Source organism: Oncorhynchus tshawytscha, linkage group LG16, assembly GCF_018296145.1.
Source record: "Oncorhynchus tshawytscha isolate Ot180627B linkage group LG16, Otsh_v2.0, whole genome shotgun sequence".
Taxonomy (NCBI): Eukaryota; Metazoa; Chordata; class Actinopteri; order Salmoniformes; family Salmonidae; genus Oncorhynchus; species Oncorhynchus tshawytscha.
Genome location: NC_056444.1, coordinates 85,333,411 through 85,358,085, shown reverse-complemented (window position 1 = coordinate 85,358,085; position 24,675 = coordinate 85,333,411). Strand labels below are relative to the sequence as shown.

The window sequence follows — 24,675 nt, the reverse complement described above, 5'->3', positions numbered from 1 at the left end:
CACCGACTGAAATGACTCAACACTACACACGTCACTTGACACAGCGTCTGAAATGACTCAACACTACACACGTACCTGACACAGCGTCTGAAATGACTCAACACTACACATGTCACCAGACACAGCGTCTGAAATGACTCGACACTACACACGTCACCTGACACAGCGTCTGAAATGACTCAACACTACACATGTCACCAGACACAGCGTCTGAAATGACTCGACACTACACACGTCACCTGACACACCGTCTGAAATGACTCAACACTACACATGTCACCTGACACACCGTCTGAAATGACTCAACACTACACACGTCACCTGACACAGCGTCTGAAATGACTCGACACTACACACGTCACCTGACACACCGTCTGAAATGACTCGACACTACACACGTCACCTGACACACCGTCTGAAATGACTCAACACTACACACGTCACCTGACACAGCGTCTGAAATGACTCAACACTATACACGTCACCTGACACAGCGTCTGAAATGACTCGACACTACACACGTCACCTGACACACCGTCTGAAATGACTCAACACTACACACGTCACCTGACACACCGTCTGAAATGACTCAACACTACACACGTCACCTGACACACCGTCTGAAATGACTCAACACTACACACGTCACCTGACACACCGTCTGAAATGACTCAACACTACACACGTCACCTGACACACCGTCTGAAATGACTCAACACTATACACGTCACCTGACACAGCGTCTGAAATGACTCGACACTACACACGTCACCTGACACACCGTCTGAAATGACTCAACACTACACACGTCACCTGACACACCGTCTGAAATGACTCAACACTACACACGTCACCTGACACACCGTCTGAAATGACTCAACACTACACACGTCACCTGACACACCGTCTGAAATGACTCAACACTACACACGTCACCTGACACACCGTCTGAAATGACTCAACACTACACACGTCACCTGACACACCGTCTGAAATGACTCAACACTACACACGTCACCTGACACACCGTCTGAAATGACTCAACACTACACACGTCACCTGACACACCGTCTGAAATGACTCAACACTACACATGTCACCTGACACACCGTCTGAAATGACTCAACACTACACACGTCACCTGACACAGCGTCTGAAATGACTCGACACAACACACGTCACCTGACACACCGTCTGAAATGACTCGACACTACACACGTCACCTGACACACCGTCTGAAATGACTCAACACTACACACGTCACCTGACACAGCGTCTGAAATGACTCAACACCATACACGTCACCTGACACAGCGTCTGAAATGACTCGACACTACACACGTCACCTGACACACCGTCTGAAATGACTCAACACTACACACGTCACCTGACACACCGTCTGAAATGACTCAACACTACACACGTCACCTGACACACCGTCTGAAATGACTCAACACTACACACGTCACCTGACACACCGTCTGAAATGACTCAACACTACACACGTCACCTGACACACCGTCTGAAATGACTCAACACTACACACGTCACCTGACACACCGTCTGAAATGACTCAACACTACACATGTCACCTGACACACCGTCTGAAATGACTCAACACTACACACGTCACCTGACACACCGTCTGAAATGACTCAACACTACACATGTCACCTGACACACCGTCTGAAATGACTCAACACTACACACGTCACCTGACACAGCGTCTGAAATGACTCAACACTACACACGTCACCTGACACACCGTCTGAAATGACTCAACACTACACATGTCACCTGACACACCGTCTGAAATGACTCAACACTACACACGTCACCTGACACACCGTCTGAAATGACTCAACACTACACACGTCACCTGACACACCGTCTGAAATGACTCAACACTATACACGTCACCTGACACAGCGTCTGAAATGACTCGACACTACACACGTCACCTGACACACCGTCTGAAATGACTCAACACTACACACGTCACCTGACACACCGTCTGAAATGACTCAACACTACACACGTCACCTGACACACCGTCTGAAATGACTCAACACTACACACGTCACCTGACACACCGTCTGAAATGACTCAACACTACACACGTCACCTGACACACCGTCTGAAATGACTCAACACGACACACGTCACCTGACACACCGTCTGAAATGACTCAACACTACACACGTCACATGACACACCGTCTGAAATGACTCAACACTACACACGTCACCTGACACACCGTCTGAAATGACTCAACACTACACATGTCACCTGACACACCGTCTGAAATGACTCAACACTACACACGTCACCTGACACAGCGTCTGAAATGACTCGACACTACACACGTCACCTGACACACCGTCTGAAATGACTCGACACTACACACGTCACCTGACACACCGTCTGAAATGACTCAACACTACACACGTCACCTGACACAGCGTCTGAAATGACTCAACACTATACACGTCACCTGACACAGCGTCTGAAATGACTCGACACTACACACGTCACCTGACACACCGTCTGAAATGACTCAACACTACACACGTCACCTGACACACCGTCTGAAATGACTCAACACTACACACGTCACCTGACACACCGTCTGAAATGACTCAACACTACACACGTCACCTGACACACCGTCTGAAATGACTCAACACTACACACGTCACCTGACACACCGTCTGAAATGACTCAACACTACACACGTCACCTGACACACCGTCTGAAATGACTCAACACTACACATGTCACCTGACACACCGTCTGAAATGACTCAACACTACACACGTCACCTGACACACCGTCTGAAATGACTCAACACTACACATGTCACCTGACACACCGTCTGAAATGACTCAACACTACACACGTCACCTGACACAGCGTCTGAAATGACTCAACACTACACACGTCACCTGACACAGCGACTGAAATGACTCAACACTACACACGTCACCTGACACAGCGACTGAAATGACTCAACACTACACACGTCACCTGACACAGCGACTGAAATGACTCAACACTACACACGTCACCTGACACAGCGTCTGAAATGACTCAACACTACACACATCACCTGACACACCGTCTGAAATGACTCAACACTACACACGTCACCTGACACAGCGTCTGAAATGACTCAACACTACACACGTCACCTGACACAGCGTCTGAAATGACTCAACACTACACACGTCACCTGACACAGCGTCTGAAATGACTCAACACTACACACGTCACCTGACACAGCGACTGAAATGACTCAACACTACACACGTCACCTGACACAGCGTCTGAAATGACTCAACACTACACATGTCACCTGACACACCGTCTGAAATGACTCAACACTACACACGTCACCTGACACACCGTCTGAAATGACTCAACACTACACACGTCACCTGACACAGCGTCTGAAATGACTCAACACTACACACGTCACCTGACACAGCGACTGAAATGACTCAACACTACACACGTCACCTGACACACCGTCTGAAATGACTCAACACTACACACGTCACCTGACACCGTCTGAAATGACTCAACACTACACACGTCACCTGACACAGCGTCTGAAATGACTCAACACTACACACGTCACCTGACACAGCGACTGAAATGACTCAACACTACACACGTCACCTGACACACCGTCTGAAATGACTCAACACTACACACGTCACCTGACACACCGTCTGAAATGACTCAACACTACACACGTCACCTGACACACCGTCTGAAATGACTCAACACTACACATGTCACCAGACACACCGTCTGAAATGACTCAACACTACACACGTCACCTGACACACCGTCTGAAATGACTCAACACTACACACGTCACCTAACACACCGTCTGAAATGACTCAACACTACACACGTCACCAGACACAGCGTCTGAAATGACTCGACACTACACACGTCACCAGACACACCGTCTGAAATGACTCAACACTACACACGTCACCTGACACAGCGTCTGAAATGACTCAACACTACACACGTCACCTGACACACCGTCTGAAATGACTCAACACTTAACAAAGAGCTGCAATTAGTTTCAGCATGGGTGGCAAGGAATACGTTGGTCCTACATTTTTCTAAAACTAAAATCACTGTATTTATTATTTTTATGTAACCTTTCTTTAAAAGGGCAAAGTCAGTTAAGAACAAATTCTTCTTTACAATAACAGCCTACCAAGAGGCTAAACGGATTGGGATTAAACATATATTAAAAATAAAACACATTTCACAACAAGAGAGACAACACTACATAAAGAGAGACCTAACACAACAACATAGCAAGGCAGCAACACATGATAAAACAGCATGGTAGCAACACAACATGACAACAACATGGCAGCAACACATGATAAAACAGCATGGTAGCATCACAACATGACAACAACATGGTAGCAACACATGGAAGCAGAACAACATGACAACAACATGGTAGCAACACATGGTAGCATCACAACATGACAACAACATGGTAGCAACACATGATAAAACAGCATGGTAGCATCACAACATGACAACAACATGGCAGCAACACATGATAAAACAGCATGGTAGCATCACAACATGACAACAACATGGCAGCAACACATGATAAAACAGCATGGTAGCATCACAACATGACAACAACATGGCAGCAACACATGATAAAACAGCATGGTAGCATCACAACATGACAACAACATGGCAGCAACACATGATAAAACAGCATGGTAGCATCACAACATGACAACAACATGGCAGCAACACATGATAAAACAGCATGGTAGCATCACAACATGACAACAACATGGTAGCAACACATGATAAAACAGCATGGTAGCATCACAACATGACAACAACATGGCAGCAACACATGATAAAAAGCAGAACAACATGACAACAACATGGTAGCAACACATGGAAGCAGAACAACATGACAACAACATGGTAGCAACACATGGAAGCAGAACAACATGACAACAACATGGTAGCAACACATGGAAGCAGAACAACATGACAACAACATGGTAGCAACACATGGAAGCAGAACAACATGACAACAACATGGTAGCAACACATGGAAGCAGAACAACATGACAACAACATGGTAGCAACACATGGAAGCAGAACAACATGACAACAACATGGTAGCAACACATGGAAGCAGAACAACATGACAACAACATGGCAGCAACACATGGAAGCAGAACAACATGACAACAACATGGTAGCAACACATGGAAGCAGAACAAACATGACAACAACATGGTAGCAACACATGATAAAACAGCATGGTAGCAACAACATGACAACAACATGGTAGCAACACATGGAAGCAGAACAACATGACAACAACATGGTAGCAACACATGGAAGCAGAACAACATGACAACAACATGGTAGAAACACAACATGACAACAACATGGTAGCAACACATGGAAGCAGAACAACATGACAACAACATGGTAGCAACACATGGAAGCAGAACAACATGACAACAACATGGTAGCAACACATGGAAGCAGAACAACATGACAACAACATGGTAGCAACACATGGAAGCAGAACAACATGACAACAACATGGTAGCAACACATGGAAGCAGAACAACATGACAACAACATGGTAGCAACACATGGAAGCAGAACAACATGACAACAACATGGTAGCAACACATGATAAAACAGCATGGTAGCATCACAACATGACAACAACATGGTAGCAACACATGGAAGCAGAACAACATGACAACAACATGGTAGCAACACATGGAAGCAGAACAACATGACAACAACATGGTAGCAACACATGGAAGCAGAACAACATGACAACAACATGGTAGCAACACATGGAAGCAGAACAACATGACAACAACATGGTAGCAACACATGGAAGCAGAACAACATGACAACAACATGGTAGCAACACATGGAAGCAGAACAACATGACAACAACATGGTAGCAACACATGGAAGCAGAACAACATGACAACAACATGGTAGCAACACATGGAAGCAGAACAACATGACAACAACATCGTAGTAAAACAACGTGGTAGCAGCACAAAACATGGTACAAACATTATTGGGCAAAGTCAACAACACACAGGGCAAGAAGGTGGAGTCAACAACACACAGGGTAAGAAGGTGGAGTCAACAACACACAGGGCAAGAAGGTGGAGTCAACAACACACAGGGTAAGAAGGTGGAGACAACAACACACAGGGCAAGAAGGTAGAGACAACAACACACAGGGCAAGAAGGTGGAGACAATAACACACAGGGCAAGAAGGTGGAGACAACAACACACAGGGCAAGAAGGTGGAGACAACAACACACAGGGCAAGAAGGTGGAGACAACAACACACAGGGCAAGAAGGTGGAGACAACAACACACAGGGCAAGAAGGTGGAGACAACAACACACAGGGCAAGAAGGTAGAGACAACAACACACAGGGCAAGAAGGTGGAGACAACAATACGTTATGCAAAGCAGCCACAACTGTCAGTAAGCGTGTCCATGATTGGATCTTTGAATGAAGAGATGGAGATAAAACTGTTCACAGTGTTTGTTGCAGAAGGTAGCTGCAGCAACTGAACAGACAGGGCAGGGAAGTGTGGGGACAACAACACACAGGGCAGAATGGGTGGATGTGGAGGATGAGGGCTGCAAAGCAGATATGTCAGATAGAGGGGAGTTTCCATGAGGGATCTTTGAATGAAGAGATGGAGATAAAATATTCAGTTTGAGTGTTTGTTGAGGCCTTTGAGGGCTGCAGTAGATACTGAAGGGGGAGTGGGCCCAGGGCTGCAGTGTATCTTAGAGGGGAGGAGGTTAACAGCATGTGACTGGCAGAACGGGTGTTGTATGTGGAGGAGATAGAGGGGAGTGAGGCCTAAGAGGGCTGCAGTAGATATCTCAGATAGGGGGGAGTGAGGCCTAAGAGGGTTTTATAAATAAGCATCAACCAGTGGGCCTTTTAACGGGTATAAAGAGAGGATCAGTTTACAGAGGAGTATAGAGTGCAGTGATGTGTCCTATAAGGAGCATTGGTGGCAAATCTGATGGCCGAATGGTAAAGAACATCTAGCCGCTCGAGAGCACCCTTACCTGCCGATCTATAAATTACTACTCCGTAATCTAGCATGGGGTAGGATGGTCATCTGAATCAGGGTTAGTTTGGCAGCTGGGGTGAAAGAGGGGCGATTACGATAGAGGAAACCAAGTCTAGATTTAACTTTACCCTGCAGCTTTGATATGTGCTGAGAGAAGGACAGTGTACCGTCTAGCCATACTCCCAAGTACTTGTATGAGGTGACTTCCTCAAGCTCTAAACCCTCAGAGGTAGTAATCACACCTGTGGGGAGAGGGGCATTCTTCTTACCAAACCACATGACCTTTGTTTCGGAGGTGTTCAGAACAAGGTTAAGGGCAGAGAAAGCTTGTTGGACACTAAGAAAGCTTTGTTGTAGGGCATTTAACACAAAATCCGGGGTGGGGCCAGCTGAGTACAAGACTGTATCATCTGCATATAAACGGACGAGAGAGCCTCCTACTGCCTGAGCTATGTTGATGTCAATTGAGAAGAGCGTGGGGCTAGGATTGAGCCTTGTAGTACTCCCTTGGTGACAGGCAGTGAATGAGACAACATATTTTCTGACTTTATACACTGCACTCTTTGAGAGAAGCAGTAAGCAAATCAGGCCAAAGACCCCTCAGTGACACCAATACTTATTAGCCAGCCCACCAGAATGGAATGGTCTATCAAAAGCTTTAGCCAAGTCAATAAAAATAGCTGCACAACATTGCTTAGAATCAAGGGCAATGGTGACATCATTGAGGACCTTTAAGGTTGCAGTGACACATCCATAACCTGAGCGGAAACCGGATTGCATACCCGAGATAATACTATAGACATCAAGAAAGCCAGTCAGTTGATTATTGACAAGTTTTTCCAACACTTTTGATAACAGGGCAACATAGAAATAGGCCAATAACAGTTAGGATCAGCTTTATCTCCCCCTTTAAATAAAGGATGCACCGTGGCAGCCTTCCAAGCAATGGAAACCTCCCCAGAGAGGAGAGACATGTTAAAAAGGTCAGAGAGAGGCTTGGTGAGGATATGGGCAGCAACCTTAAAGAAGAAAGGGTCTAAACCATCTGACCCAGATGTTGTTTTGGGGTCAAGTTTCAGGAGTTCTTTTATCACCTCAGACTCAGTGACCACCTGCAAGGAGAAACTTTGTTGATGGCCAGGAGAAAAAGAGGGAGAAGCATCAGGGATAGTCGCATTAGAAGGGGTGGGAGATGAGGAAATGTGGGATGGGCAAGGAGGCATGGCTGAGTCAAATAGGAATCCTGACTTAATGAAGTGGTGATTAAAGAGCTCAGCCATGTGCTTCTTATCAGTAACAACCACATCATCAACATTAAGGGACAGGGGCAGCTGTGAGGAGGAGGGTTTATTCTCCAGGTCTTTAACTGTTTTCCAGAACTTCTTGGGGTTAGACCCACAGAGAGAGAACTGAGCTTTAAAGTAACTAACTTTGGCCTTCTAGATAGTCTGAGTGCACTTATTTCTAATTTGCCTGAACGAGAGCCAGTCAGCCTGAGTATACGTGTGCCGAGCCTTTCGCCAAATGGTATTCTTGAGGTGGAGTAACTCTGCCAGATCACGGTCGAACCAGGGGCTGAACCTGTTTTTAATTCTCATTTTATTTATGGGGGCGTTTGTTAACAATGCCACTAAAAATATCAAAATAGAAGGTCAAGTCATTCACTAAACCCTAAACCTCAACTAAATCTTGTAATGAATAATGTGATAATTGAGCGAGTTGAGGAGACTAAATTGCTTGGAGTAACCCTGAATTATAAACTTTCATGGTCAAAACATATTGACAGCTAAAATGGACAGAAGTCTGTCCATAATAAAGTGCTGCTTTGCCTTCTTAACAGCACTATCAACAAGGCAGCCTCTAGTTTTGTTGCACCTGGACTACTGTTCAGTCATGTGGTCAGGTGCCATTAAGAGGGACATAGGAAAATTGCAATTGGCTCAAAACAGAGCAGCACGGCTGGCCCTTGGATGTACACACATCGCTAACATTAATAATATGCATTTCAGTCTCTCCTGGCTCAAAGACTTCATCACTACTTGTATTTGTGAGAAGTATTGACATGTTGAATGCACCGAGCTGTCTGTCTAAACTACTGGCACAGAGCTCAGACACCCATACATACCCGGTATGGTGACTGGTGACTTCCGGCGCCGACAGAGATGGCCGCCTCGCTTCGCATTCCTAGGAAACTATGCAGTTTTTTGTTTTTTTACGTGTTATTTCTTACGCTAGTACCCCAGGTCATCTTAGGTTTCATTACATACAGCCGAGAAGAACTACTGAATATAAGATCAGCGTCAACTCACCATCAGTACGACCAAGAATATGTTTTTCGCGACGCGGATCCTGTGTTCTGCCTTACAACCAGGACAACGGAGTGGATTACATGCAGCGACCCAAAAAAACGACTCAGAAAAAGAGGGAAACGAAGCGGCCTTCTGGTCAGACTCCGGAGACGGGCACACCGTGCACCACTCCCTAGCATTCTTCTTGCCAATGTCCAGTCTCTTGACAACAAGGTTGATGAAATCCGAGCAAGGGTAGCATTCCAGAGGGACATCAGAGACTGTAACGTTCTATGCTTCACGGAAACATGGCTCACTGGAGAGACGCTATCCGAAGCGGTGCAGCCAGCGGGTTTCTCCACGCATCGCGCCGACAGAAACAAACATCTTTCTGGTAAGAAGAGGGGAGTGGGCGTATGCCTCATGGCCAACGTGACATGGTGTGATGAAAGAAACATACAGGAACTCAAATCCTTCTGTTCACCTGATTTAGAATTCCTCACAATCAAATGTAGACCGCATTATCTACCAAGAGAATTCTCTTCGATTATAATCACAGCCGTATATCCCCCCCAAGCAGACACATCGATGGCTCTGAACGAACTTTATTTAACTCTCTGCAAACTGGAAACGATTTATCCGGAGGCTGCATTCATTGTAGCTGGGGATTTTAACAAGGCTAATCTGAAAACAAGACTCCCTAAATTTTATCAGCATATCGATTGCGCAACCAGGGGTGGAAAGACCCTGGATCATTGTTACTCTAACTTCCGCGACGCATATAAGGCCCTGCCCCGCCCCCCTTTCGGAAAAGCTGACCACGACTCCATTTTGTTGATCCCTGCCTACAGACAGAAACTAAAACAAGAGGCTCCCACACTGAGGTCTGTCCAACGCTGGTCCGACCAAGCTGACTCCACACTCCAAGACTGCTTCCATCACGTGGACTGGGAGATGTTTCGTATTGCGTCAGACAACAACATTGATGAATACGCTGATTCGGTGTGCGAGTTCATTAGAACGTGCGTTGAAGATGTCGTTCCCATAGCAACGATTAAAACATTCCCTAACCAGAAACCGTGGATTGATGGCAGCATTCGTGTGAAACTGAAGGCGCGAACCACTGCTTTTAATCAGGGCAAGGTGTCTGGTAACATGACTGAATACAAACAGTGCAGCTATTCCCTCCGCAAGGCTATCAAACAAGCTAAGCGCCAGTACAGAGACAAAGTAGAATCTCAATTCAACGGCTCAGACACAAGAGGCATGTGGCAGGGTCTACAGTCAATCACGGACTACAGGAAGAAACCCAGCCCAGTCACGGACCAGGATGTCTTGCTCCCAGGCAGACTAAATAACTTTTTTGCCCACTTTGAGGACAATACAGTGCCACTGACACGGCCTGCAACGAAAACATGCGGTCTCTCCTTCACTGCAGCCGAAGTGAGTAAGACATTTAAACGTGTTAACCCTCGCAAGGCTGCAGGCCCAGACGGCATCCCCAGCCGCGCCCTCAGAGCATGCGCAGACCAGCTGGCCGGTGTGTTTATGGACATATTCAATCAATCCCTATACCAGTCTGCTGTTCCCACATGCTTCAAGAGGGCCACCATTGTTCCTGTTCCCAAGAAAGCTAAGGTAACTGAGCTAAACGACTACCGCCCCGTAGCACTCACATCCGTCATCATGAAGTGCTTTGAGAGACTAGTCAAGGACCATATCACCTCCACCCTACCTGACACCCTAGACCCACTCCAATTTGCTTACCGCCCAAATAGGTCCACAGACGATGCAATCTCAACCACACTGCACACTGCCCTAACCCATCTGGACAAGAGGAATACCTATGTGAGAATGCTGTTCATCGACTACAGCTCGGCATTCAACACCATAGTACCCTCCAAGCTCGTCATCAAGCTCGAGACCCTGGGTCTCGACCCCGCCCTGTGCAACTGGTTACTGGACTTCCTGACGGGCCGCCCCCAGGTGGTGAGGGTAGGCAACAACATCTCCTCCCCGCTGACCCTCAACAATGGGGCCCCACAAGGGTGCGTTCTGAGCCCTCTCCTGTACTCCCTGTTCACCCACGACTGCGTGGCCACGCACGCCTCCAACTCAATCATCAAGTTTGCGGATGACACAACAGTGGTAGGCTTGATTACCAACAACGACGAGACGGCCTACAGGGAGGAGGTGAGGGCCCTCGGAGTGTGGTGTCAGGAAAATAACCTCACACTAAACGTCAACAAAACTAAGGAGATGATTGTGGACTTCAGGAAACAGCAGAGGGAACACCCCCATCCACATTGATGGAACAGTAGTGGAGAGGGTAGCAAGTTTTAAGTTCCTCGGCATACACATCACAGACAAACTGAATTGGTCCACTCACACAGACAGCATCGTGAGGAAGGCGCAGCAGCGCCTCTTCAACCTCAGGAGGCTGAAGAAATTCGGCTTGTCACCAAAAGCACTCACAAACTTCTACAGATGCACAATCGAGAGCATCCTGGCGGGCTGTATCACCGCCTGGTATGGCAACTGCACCGCCCTCAACCGTAAGGCTCTCCAGAGGGTAGTGAGGTCTGCACAACGCATCACCGGGGGCAAACTACCTGCCCTCCAGGACACCTACACCACCCGATGCTACAGGAAGGCCATAAAGATCAACAAGGACATCAACCACCCGAGCCACTGCCTGTTCACCCCGCTATCATCCAGAAGGCGAGGTCAGTACAGGTGCATCAAAGCTGGGACCGAGAGACTGAAAAACAGCTTCTATCTCAAGGCCATCAGACTGTTAAACAGCCACCACTAACATTGAGTGGCTACTGCCAACACACTGTCAATGACACTGACTCTACTCCAGCCACTTTAATAATGGGAATTGATGGGAAATGATGTAAATATATCACTAGCCACTTTAAACAATGCTACCTTATATAATGTTACTTACCCTACATTATTCATCTCATATGCATACGTAGATACTGTACTCTATATCATCGACTGCATCCTTATGTAATACATGTATCACTAGCCACTTTAACTATGCCACTTGGTTTACATACTCATCTCATATGTATATACTGTACTCGATATCATCTACTGTATCTTGCCTATGCTGCTCTGTACCATCACTCATTCATATATCCTTATGTACATATTCTTTATCCCCTTACACTGTGTAAAAGACAGTCGTTTTTTGGAATTGTTAGTTAGATTACTTGTTCGTTATTACTGCATTGTCGGAACTAGAAGCACAAGCATTTCGCTACACTCGCATTAACATCTGCTAACCATGTGTATGTGACAAATAAAATTTGATTTGATTTGATTTGATTTGATACCCCACAAGACACGCCACCAGAGGTCTCTTCACAGTCCCCAAGTCCAGAACAGACTATGGGAGGTGCACAGTACTACATAGAGCCATGACTACATGGAACTCTATTCCACAGTACTACATAGAACCATGACTACATGGAACTCTATTCCACATCAAGTAACTGACACAAAAATTAAAATTAGATTTAAAAAACAGATAAAAATACACCTTATGGAACAGCGAGGACTGTGAAGCAACACAAACATTGGCACAGATAATACAAACCCACGATAACATAGTACTTTACACACACGTTCACATGGATTTTGTGTTGTAGATATGTGACAGTAGAATAGGGGTCTGATGACACACACTTAATATGTTGTGAAAACTTCTGTAAATCAATTGTAATGTTTTTAATAATGTTCCTTAATTTTGGTGGACCCCCAGGACGAGTAGCTTCTGCCTTGGCAGGAACTAATTAATATCCATAATAAACCCCAGGAAGAGTAGCTGCTGCCTTGGCAGGAACTAATGGGGATCCATAATAAACCCCAGGAAGAGTAGCTGCTGCCTTGGCAGGAACTAATGGGGATCCATAATAAACCCCAGGAAGAGTAGCTGCTGCCTTGGCAGGAACTAATGCAGATCCATAATAAACCCAAGGAAGAGTAGCTACTGCCTTGAAAGGAACTAATCGGGATCCATAATAAACCCCAGGAAGAGTAGCTGCTGCCTTGGCAGGAACTAATGCAGATCCATAATAAACCCAAGGAAGAGTAGCTGCTGCCTTGGCAGGAACTAATGCAGATCCATAATAAACCCAAGGAAGAGTAGCTACTGCCTTGAAAGGAACTAATCGGGATCCATAATAAACCCCAGGAAGAGTAGCTGCTGTCTTGGCAGGAACTAATGGGGATCCATAATAAACCCCAGGAAGAGTAGCTGCTGCCTTGGCAGGAACTAATGGGGATCCATAATAAACTCCAGGAAGAGTAGCTGCTGCCTTGGCAGGAACTACTGTAGATCATAATAAACCCCAGGAAGAGTAGCTGCTGCCTTGGCAGGAACTAATGCAGATCCATAATAAACCCCAGGAAGAGTAGCTGCTGCCTTGGCAGGAACTAATGCAGATCCATAATAAACCCCAGGAAGAGTAGCTGCTGCCTTGGCAGGAACTAATGCAGAGTCATAATAAACCCCAGGAAGAGTAGCTGCTGCCTTGGCAGGAACTAATGAGGATCCATATTAAACCCCAGGAAGAGTAGCTGCTGCCTTGACAGGAACTAATCGGGATCCATAATAAACCCCAGGAAGAGTAGCTGCTGTCTTGGCAGGAACTAATGGGGATCCATAATAAACCCCAGGACGAGTAGCTGCTGCCTTGGCAGGAACTTAATGGGGATCCATAATAAACCCCAGGAAGAGTAGCTGCTGCCTTGGCAGGAACTATTGCAGAGTCATAATAAACCCCAGGAAGAGTAGCTGATGCCTTGGCAGGAACTACTGCAGATCCATAATAAACCCCAGGAAGAGTAGCTTCTGCCTTGGCAGGAACTAATGCAGATCATAATAAACCCCAGGAAGAGTAGCTGCTGCCTTGGCAGGAACTAATCGGGATCCATAATAAACCCCAGGAAGAGTAGCTGCTGTCTTGGCAGGAACTAATGGGGATCCATAATAAACCCCAGGAAGAGTAGCTGCTGTCTTGGCAGGAACTAATGGGGATCCATAATAAACCCCAGGAAGAGTAGCTGCTGCCTTGGCAGGAACTAATGCAGATCCATAATAAACCCCAGGAAGAGTAGCTGCTGCCTTGGCAGGAACTAATGCAGATCATAATAAACCCCAGGAAGAGTAGCTGCTGCCTTGGCAGGAACTAATGCAGATCCACAATAAACCCAAGGAAGAGTAGCTACTGCCTTGAAAGGAACTAATCGGGATCCATAATAAACCCCAGGAAGAGTAGCTGCTGTCTTGGCAGGAACTAATGGGGATCCATAATAAACCCCAGGAAGAGTAGCTGCTGCCTTGGCAGGAACTACTGTAGATCATAATAAACCCCAGGAAGATTAGCTGCTGCCTTGGCAGGAACTAATGGGGATCCATAATAAACCCCAGGAAGAGTAGCTGCTGCCTTGGCAGGAACTAATGTAGATCATAATAAACCCCAGGAAGAGTAGCTGCTGCCTTGGCGGGAACTAATGCAGATCCATAATAAACCCCAGGAAGAGTAGCTGCTGCCTTGGCAGGAACTAATGCAGATCCATAATAAACCCAAGGAAGAGTAGCTGGTGCCTTGGAAGGAACTAATGGGGATCCATAATAAACCCCAGGAAGAGTAGCTGCTGCCTTGGCAGGAACTAATGAGGATCCATATTAAACCCCAGGAAGAGTAGCTGCTGCCTTGGCAGGAACTTAATGGGGATCCATAATAAACCCCAGGAAGAGTAGCTGCTGCCTTGGCAGGAACTAATGCAGAGTCATAATAAACACCAGGAAGAGTAGCTGCTCCCTTTGCAGGAACTAATGCAGATCCACAATAAACCCCAGGAAGAGTAGCTGCTGCCTTGGCAGGAACTAATGCAGATCATAATAAACCCCAGGAAGAGTAGCTGCTGCCTTGGCAGGAACTAATGCAGATCCACAATAAACCCCAGGAAGAGTAGCTGCTGCCTTGGCAGGAACTAATGCAGATCCATAATAAACCCAAGGAAGAGTAGCTGCTGCCTTGACAGGAACTAATCGGGATCCATAATAAACCCCAGGAAGAGTAGCTTCTGTCTTGGCAGGAACTAATGGGGATCCATAATAAACCCCAGGAAGAGTAGCTGCTGCCTTGACAGGAACTAATGGGGATCCATAATAAACCCCAGGAAGAGTAGCTGCTGCCTTGGCAGGAACTCATGGGGATCCATAATAAACCCCAGGAAGAGTAGCTGCTTCCTTGGAAGGAACTAATGCAGATCCATAATAAACCCAAGGAAGAGTAGCTGCTGCCTTGACAGGAACTAATGGGGATCCATAATAAACCCCAGGAAGAGTAGCTGCTGCCTTGGCAGGACCTAATGGGGATCCATAATAAACCCCAGGAAGAGTAGCTGCTGCCTTGACAGGAACTAATGGGGATCCATAATAAACCCCAGGAAGAGTAGCTGATGCCTTGGCAGGAACTAATGGGGATCCTAATGGGGATCCATAATAAACCCCAGGAAGAGTAGCTGCTGCCTTGGCAGGAACTAATGCAGAGTCATAATAAACCCAAAGAAGAGTAGCTGCTGCCTTGACCGGAACTAATGGGGATCCATAATAAACCCCAAGAAGAGTAGCTGCTGCCTTGGCAGGAACTAATGGGGATCCATAATAAACCCCAGGAAGAGTAGCTGCTGCCTTGGCAGGAACTAATGGGGATCCATAATAAACCCCAGGAAGAGTAGCTGCTGCCTTGACAGGAACTAATGGGGATCCATAATAAACCCCAGGAAGAGTAGCTGCTGTCTTGGCGGGAACTAATGCAGATCCATAATAAACCCCAGGAAGAGTAGCTGCTGTCTTGGCAGGAACTAATGGGGATCCATAATAAACCCCAGGAAGAGTAGCTGCTGCCTTGGCAGGACCTAATGGGGATCCATAATAAACCCCAGGAAGAGTAGCTGCTGCCTTGACAGGAACTAATGGGGATCCATAATAAACCCCAGGAAGAGTAGCTGATGCCTTGGCAGGAACTAATGGGGATCCATAATAAACCCCAGGAAGAGTAGCTGCTGCCTTGGCAGGAACTAATGCAGAGTCATAATAAACCCAAGGAAGAGTAGCTGCTGCCTTGACAGGAACTAATGGGGATCCATAATAAACCCCAAGAAGAGTAGCTGCTGCCTTGGCAGGAACTAATGGGGATCCATAATAAACCCCAGGAAGAGTAGCTGCTGCCTTGAACAGGAACTAATGGGGATCCATAATAAACCCCAGGAAGAGTAGCTGCTGCCTTGAGTCATAATAAACCCAGGAACTGACAGGAATGGGGATCCATAATAAACCCCAGGAAGAGTAGCTGCTGCCTTGGCAGGAACTAATGGGGATCCATAATAAACCCCAGGAAGAGTAGCTGATGCCTTGGCAGGAACTAATGGGGATCCATAATAAACCCCAGGAAGAGTAGCTGCTGCCTTGGCAGGAACTAATGGGGATCCATAATAAACCCCAGGAAGAGTAGCTGCTGCCTTGACAGGAACTAATGGGGATCCATAATAAATACAAACACACATATGACACCAATATTGATGAATATTTGCAAATCAGCTGGAGGTAGATAACACACTTCCTGAGAACCACATACCAGGTTTTAAACGGGGTTGTTAGCATTTTCATTTTCGAACGATTTTCTTTACCCACCAAGCTCATATTCTAGACCATGGATTAAAACAAGACTATAATGTCATTAAAGTCACATTAGATTATTATTTTTTATTTGGTTTTGGCAACATTTGAAGGTGCAACCATTTTTACTAGATGTATAATTTATCGCTCTCACATGCTTATTTCTGTCCATTGAGAACCAACGATGTGCTACCTTTTTGTAGCATTTCTGACAATGCTAATATATATTTTTTTAAAGCAAAGCTCAAGGTTCTATCTCCGGTTCATCTGCAGCAACTGGCCAGTCATACGAGCCGATATTCACATCATAAGAAGGAATTCCCCTCGACCACATGGCTACCACAGAATTCTGTAGTGATACAGGACAATGACCCAACACACCTCCAGGCCAAGACGTAGAGTGATGGAGTGCTGCATCAAATGACCTGGACTCCACAATCACCCGACCTCAATCAAATTGAGATGGTTTGAGATGATTCGGACCGCAGAGTGAAAGAAAAAAGCAGCCAACAAGGGCTCATCATAATGTGGGAACTCCTTCAAGACTGTTGAAAAAGCATTCCAGGTGAAGCTGGTTGAGAGAATTCCAAGAATGTGCAAAGCTGTCCCCAAGGCAAAGGGTCTCTATTTGAAGAATCTCAAATATAATATATATTTTGATTTGTTACTACATGATTTCGTATGTGTTTTTTCATAGTTTTGATGTCTTCACTATTATTCTACACAGTACAAAATAGTAAAAAACCCTTGAATGAGTAGGTGTGTCCAAGCTTTTGACTGGTACTGTACATATCTACCTAAAATACTTCGTACCTCTGGACATTGATCTTGTACTAGTGCTCCCTGTAAAGTCTACGTCTGTTTGTAGATCAAAATGTGATTTGAATTGTGTCATGATGGCAGTGTTGCTGTGGGGGTTACAGAAGCAGCCATCTGTGGGGAGGACTGAGGAGTAGCCCCAGGCTGCTAGGTGCAACACACACACACACACACACACACACACACACACACACACACACACACACACACACACACACACACACACACACACACACACACACACACACACACACAGACAGACACACACACACACAGACACACACACACACACAGACAAACACACACACACACACAGACACACACACACACAGACACACACACACACACACACACACACACACATAGACACACACACACACACACACACACACACACACACACACACACACACACACACACACACACACACACACACACACACACACACACACACACACACAAGGAAACCTCATGTAGTGGGATCTGGATCCTAGCCCAGATCAATCACCACACACATTTCTATAATGAATGAGGCTGTAAAGGGGTCTGAAGGAGGGGAGGAGGGGAAGGACAAGGTGGAGATGGGGGAGGAGGAGAAGGGAAAGAGCGGGGGAGATAGGGGAGGAAGGGGGAGAGGGAGAGAGGGGGAGGACAGGGTGAGATGGGGGAGGAGGATAAGGGAAAGAGCAGGGGAGATGGGGAGGATGGGGGAGATTGGGGGAGAGGGGGGACAGGGGAGAGGGAGAGAGGAGGGTAGGTCGGGAGAGAGGGGGTGGATGGGGGAGGAGGGGAAGGACAAGGGGGAGATGGGGGAGGAGGAGAAGGGAAAGAGCGGGGGAGATGGGAGAGGACGGGGGGAGGGGAGAGGGGGAGGACAGGGGGAGATGGGGAGGAGGAGAAGGGAAAGAGCAGGGGAGATGGGGGAGGACGGGGAGAGGGAGAGAGGGGGGAGGACAGGGGGAGATGGGGGAGGAGGAGAAGGGAAAGAGCGGGGGAGATGGGGGAGAGGGAGAGAGGGGGAGGACAGGGGGAGATGGGGGAGGAGGAGAAGGGAAAGAGCGGGGGAGATGGGGAGGACGGGGGGAGAGGGAGAGAGGGGGAGGACAGGGGGGAGAGAGGGGGAGGAGGGGGGAGAGGGAGAGAGGAGGGTAGGTTGGGGAGAGAGGGGGTGGATGGGAGAGAGGGGAAAGGGAGGGAGGACAGGGGAGAGAGGGGGAGGACAGGGAGGGAGAGGGGGAGAGGATGGGGAGAGGAGACACAAAGGACGCATTTAAAGGGGGAGGACACAATAGAGTACTCCATTTAAAGTGGGGGCAGGGGGAGAGACTGGGGAGGTCAGGGGAGAGACAGGGGGAGTGACAGGGGACAGATAGGGGGAGGATTTAAAGTGATCAAGGGGGAGACCTGCATTTAAAGTGATCAACACAATAGACTACTGCATTTAAAGTGATCAACACAATAGATTACTGCATTTAAAGTGATCAACACAATAGAGTACTGCATTTAAAGTGATCAACACAAAAGAGTACTCCATTTAAAGTGATCAACACAATAGAGTACTGCATTTAAAGTGATCAACACAATAGACTACTGCATTTAAGGTGATCAACACAATAGACTACTGCATTTAAAGTGATCAACACAATAGACTACTGCATTTAAAGTGATCAACACAATAGACTACTGCATTTAAGGTGATCAACACAATAGACTACTGCATTTAAAGTGATCAACACAATAGACTACTGCATTTAAAGTGATCAACACAATAGACTACTGCATTTAAAGTGATCAACACAGAAGACTACTGCATTTAAGGTGATCAACACAGAAGACTACTGTATTTAAAGTGATCAACACAGAAGACTACTGCATTTAAGGTGATCAACACAGAAGACTACTGCATTTAAAGTGATCAACACAGAAGACTACTGCATTTAAGGTGATCAACACAATAGACTACTGCATTTAAAGTGATCAACACAGAAGACTACTGCATTTAAGGTGATCAACACAATAGACTACTGCATTTAAGGTAATCAACACAAAGACTACTGTATTTAAAGTGATCAACACAATAGATTACTGCATTTAAAGTGATCAACACAAAGACTACTGCATTTAAAGTGATCAACACAGAAGACTACTGCATTTAAAGTGATCAACACAGAAGACTACTGCATTTAAGGTGATCAACACAGAAGACTACTGCATTTAAGGTGATCAACACAATAGACTACTGCATTTAAAGTGATCAACACAATAGACTACTGCATTTAAGGTGATCAACACAATAGACTACTGCATTTAAAGTGATCAACACAGAAGACTACCGCATTTAAGGTGATCAACACAGAAGACTACTGTATTTAAAGTGATCAACACAATAGATTACTGCATTTAAAGTGATCAACACAATAGACTACTGCATTTAAAGTGATCAACACAATAGACTACTGCATTTAAAGTGATCAACACAATAGACTACTGCATTTAAAGTGATCAACACAGAAGACTACTGCATTTAAGGTGATCAACACAGAAGACTACTGCATTTAAGGTGATCAACACAGAAGACTACTGCATTTAAGGTGATCAACACAATAGACTACTGCATTTAAAGTGATCAACACAATAGACTACTGCATTTAAGGTGATCAACACAGAAGACTACTGCATTGAACCATTAAGGGTCAATGTCCACGCCCCTGCGGAAATCTTATTAGCATAATAAAAAAATCCCCATAAAGAAATATGTCAGTTTAAGCTGGAGATATCAGTTTTTACATTGGATGCATATCAATACTGCACATCTGTCTATGTTACACTTCCTCATCTGTGGTGAAAGGTGACAGAGCTAGAGTGTGTCAGACCATGAGGCATCCTGAAAATCGGTCTTCGCAACAAAATCCTCAACACGGGGGGCCTCTCAGGGATGCGTGCTCAGTCCAAAGGAGGTGATTGTTGACTACAGGAAATAGATTAGATTTGGCATGGGTCCTCAGATCCTCAAAATATCCTCAACAGATTTTACAGCTGCACCATCGAGAGCCTCCTGACGGGTTGCACCACTGCTTGGTATGACAACTGCTCGGCCTCCGACCGCACGGCACTACAGAGGGTAGTGAGAACAGCCCACTACATCACCGGGGCCAAGCTTCCTGCCATCCAGGACCTCTATACCATGCGGTGTGAGAGGAAGGCCCTAAAAACTGTCAATGACACCAGCCACCCGAGACATAGACTGTTCTCTCTGCTACCGCACTGCAAGCGGTACCCGAGCGCCATGTCTAGGTCCAAGAGGCTCCTAAAACAGCTTCTAAACCAAAGCCATAAGACTCCTGAACAGCCAATCAAATGGCTGCCCAGACTATTTGCACCCCCCCCACCCCCTACGCTGCTGCTACTATAATCTATGCATAGCCACTTTAATAACCCTACCTGCATATACATAATTACCTCGACACCGGTGCCCCCCGCACATTGACACTTTGACTCTGTACCGGTACCCGCTGTATGTAGCCCCACTACTGTTATTTGCTCTAGAATCATTTGTGTTTCTTATCTATTACTTTTCTTAAAACTGCATTGTTGGTTAAGGGCTTGTAAGTAAGCATTTCACTGTAAGGTGAATACCTGTTGTTTCACTGTAAATACCTGTTGTATTCGGCGCATGTGACAAATAGGGGAAGAGGAAAAACGACTATGCGTAGATAATAAGCAGTGCATCATGTTAAACACTATTATTACACACAGAATAGATCCAACTTATTATGTGACTTGTTAATTAATGAAATGTTTACTCCTGAACTTGATTGGGCTTTCCAAAGGGGTTGAATACGGCGAAACATGTCAGCTTTTCATTTTCAATGAATTTGTTTAAAAAAAAAAAAGCATAATTCCACTTTGGCATTATGAGGTGAGCCAAAATCTCAATTCATTGCATTTTTAAATTCAGGCTGTAACACAAACAAAATGGGGTAGATCAGTAAAGCGGAGTGAATGCTTTCTGCCATTGAAATGAAAAAGTAATTGACAACATAATAACCTTAACCAGAGGAGAGCAATACATTTCAGCTCTGTGAACTAGTGACCTTAATCAATAGTCTAATTAGCTGCTCTGCATTATGGATGAGCAGGGCCTACTGTGATACAACGTGGGGTTTTCGTGGTGCTGTTCATAAATATTGATAGTTAACATGTCTCTGAAAATGGTTCTTGACACCCTTAGTAAAAAAAAAGAAGTCATATCCCATTAAAATGGACTACGATCTGAAAATCATCAATGAAATGCCTCTCCCTGGAAAAATTGATCTGAGTTGCCCCAATGTGGCCGTGTAGAAGATGAATTAAAGTCCCAAAGGAATAACTGGCTGAAGCAGGCAGATATACAATACATCACACGCTTGTAGAGAAAGAGATAGATATGAAAGTGGTCATGAACCTTTGGAGAGCAGGATTGGGGTCAGAACCAGTTAACTGAATTGACCCCAACCCTGGTGGAGTGGGGTGAGCAGAAAGGGGGGGCGCAGTAGAGGTTCTCACCTGGAACATAACTTTGTACTGTTGCTCCGGCCGATTCACCACACACATGTTACACCCCATCCTGACTCTGGTCCTGGATGTGGTCCTGACTCTGGTCCTGGATCTGGATCTGGTCCTGACTCCGGTTCTGGTTCTGACTCTGGTCCTGGATGTGGTCCCGACTCCGGTCCTGAATCTTGTCCTCCTAGCTCTGATGTTTTTGGGTCTCAATCACCGTGTTGTGTGACCTCTGCACAGACTCCGTAGGTTAGTTTTTTTAATGTGCCAATGATGAGGATATCTTGGATCCTCTGTGGTAAAGTCGTGTGGCCAGCACAGAGCTGACTCGACTGTCCTCGAGCCTCAGACACTGTGTCCTCTTTAGTTCAATGACGCTTCAGTGATGAGGATCTCTCTCAGAGATGGGAAATGGTGAGACAATCATGTCCATCACCCATTCATTAGTGGATATTTCAAAAGAATCCCTCCTCGAAGAAAGACATGTTTAGCGAAGTACCAATAAAGCTAACTATATGTGTTTCTTTTTCTCACAGCTTTTCATTCAACCTCTGAGATTTTAGTTCAGCTTCTGAGCTTTTCATTCAGCCTCTGAGATTTTAATTCAGCTTCTGAGCTTTTCATTCAACCTCTGAGATTTTAGTTCAGCTTCTGAGCTTTTCATTCAGCCTCTGAGATTTTAGTTCAGCTTCTGAGCTTTTCGTTCAGCCTCTGAGCTTTTCGTTCAGCCTCTGAGCTTTTCATTCAGCCCCTGAGATTTTAGTTCAGCTTCTGAGCTTTTCATTCAGCCTCTGAGATTTTAGTTCAGCATTTCTGAGCTTTTAGTTCAGCCTCTGAGCTTTTCATTCAGCCTCTGAGCTTTTCATTCAGCCTCTGAGATTTTAGTTCAGCTTCTGAGCTTTTCGTTCAGCTTTTCGTTCAGCCTCTGAGCTTTTCTGAGTTCAGCCTCTGAGCTTTTCATTCAACCTCTGAGATTTTAGTTCAGCTTCTGAGCTTTTCATTCAGCCTCTGAGATTTTAGTTCAGCTTCTGAGCTTTTCGTTCAGCCTCTGAGCTTTTCGTTCAGCCTCTGAGCTTTTCAAGGCAAAAACAAGAACTTGCCAACTTCCACACGTGTTCATGTGTATTTGAGTTTAGGCATGAGAACAGATTTTATTTTGGTGTAAAATGTTGTTAAATAAAATGTACGGATTGAGATGGGAGAAAAGAGGAATGAAATGCTTGTATTTTATTTGATCAAATATTCTACTGTAACAGATCACACAATCAAAAAACATTAAATCTCACTGTTCTCCTCAGGGAATATTTTTCAATTTATAACAATAACATTTTCATATATTTCTCTGGCTCTGGGTAGTAAAACAAAGCACAGAAGAAACTATAGTGTACCCATATGTATAGATAATTAAGTAGCGACTACTTTGCATTCACTTCCAGAGAGATAGCTGCTCCTCCTGGTGAATTTCCTCAACGACGAGCCTCCATCATCAAAGCTGAAAGCAGAAGGCTTCTCCCCAGGGAGGGAATAGCACTCTGTGAACATTACCCAACCCACTGTATCTCCCCTGGGGAGAGTCATTATTATCTCACTCCCACTCACTACCACTACCCACTGTTAACTGTCTGTCTGTCTGTCTATCTGTCTGTCTGTCTGTCTATCTGTCTGTCTGTCTGTCTGTCTGTCTGTCTGTCTGTCTGTCTGTCTGTCTGTCTGTCTGTCTGTCTGTCTGTCTGTCTGTCTGTCTGTCTGTCTGTCTGTCTGTCTGTCTGTCTGTCTGTCTGTCTGTCTGTCTGTCTGTCTGTCTGTCTGTCTGTCTGTCTGTCTGTCTGTCTGTCTGTCTGTCTGTCTGTCTGTCTGTCTGTCTGTCTGTCTGTCTGTCTGTCTGTCTGTCTGTCTGTGTCTGTCTGTCTGTCTGTCTGTCTGTCTGTCTGTCTGTCTGTGTCTGTCTGTCTGTCTGTCTGTCTGTCTGTCTGTCTGTGGTTACGAGGAAGAGAACAGCCCTATGATGTATTCTGGTCTTTATTACCTTACTATCAGATACCCAGATAAAGGCCTTTCAACTTCTATCTCTCTTCTGTTCCTCTTATGGACATTTTAATAGTGTATATATATATACATATATATAAATATATATATATTTATATATATTCTGCACGCGTGTGGATG

At 45.7% G+C, this 24,675-nt stretch overlaps 1 protein-coding gene across 1 annotated transcript in view; it reads right to left on the bottom strand.

Moving 5' to 3' along the window:
• LOC112235440 (PDZ domain-containing protein 4-like) overlaps positions 1-23,231 on the bottom strand; it is a 67,295-nt gene extending 44,064 nt beyond the window's left edge. Inside the window, exon 1 of the mRNA XM_024380183.2 lies at positions 22,513-23,231. Coding sequence (XP_024235951.2) covers positions 22,513-22,572 — 60 coding nt within the window. The 5' untranslated portion in view covers positions 22,573-23,231. The remainder of the gene's footprint in view (positions 1-22,512) is intronic.
• Between the last annotated feature and the right edge of the window lie 1,444 nt (positions 23,232-24,675).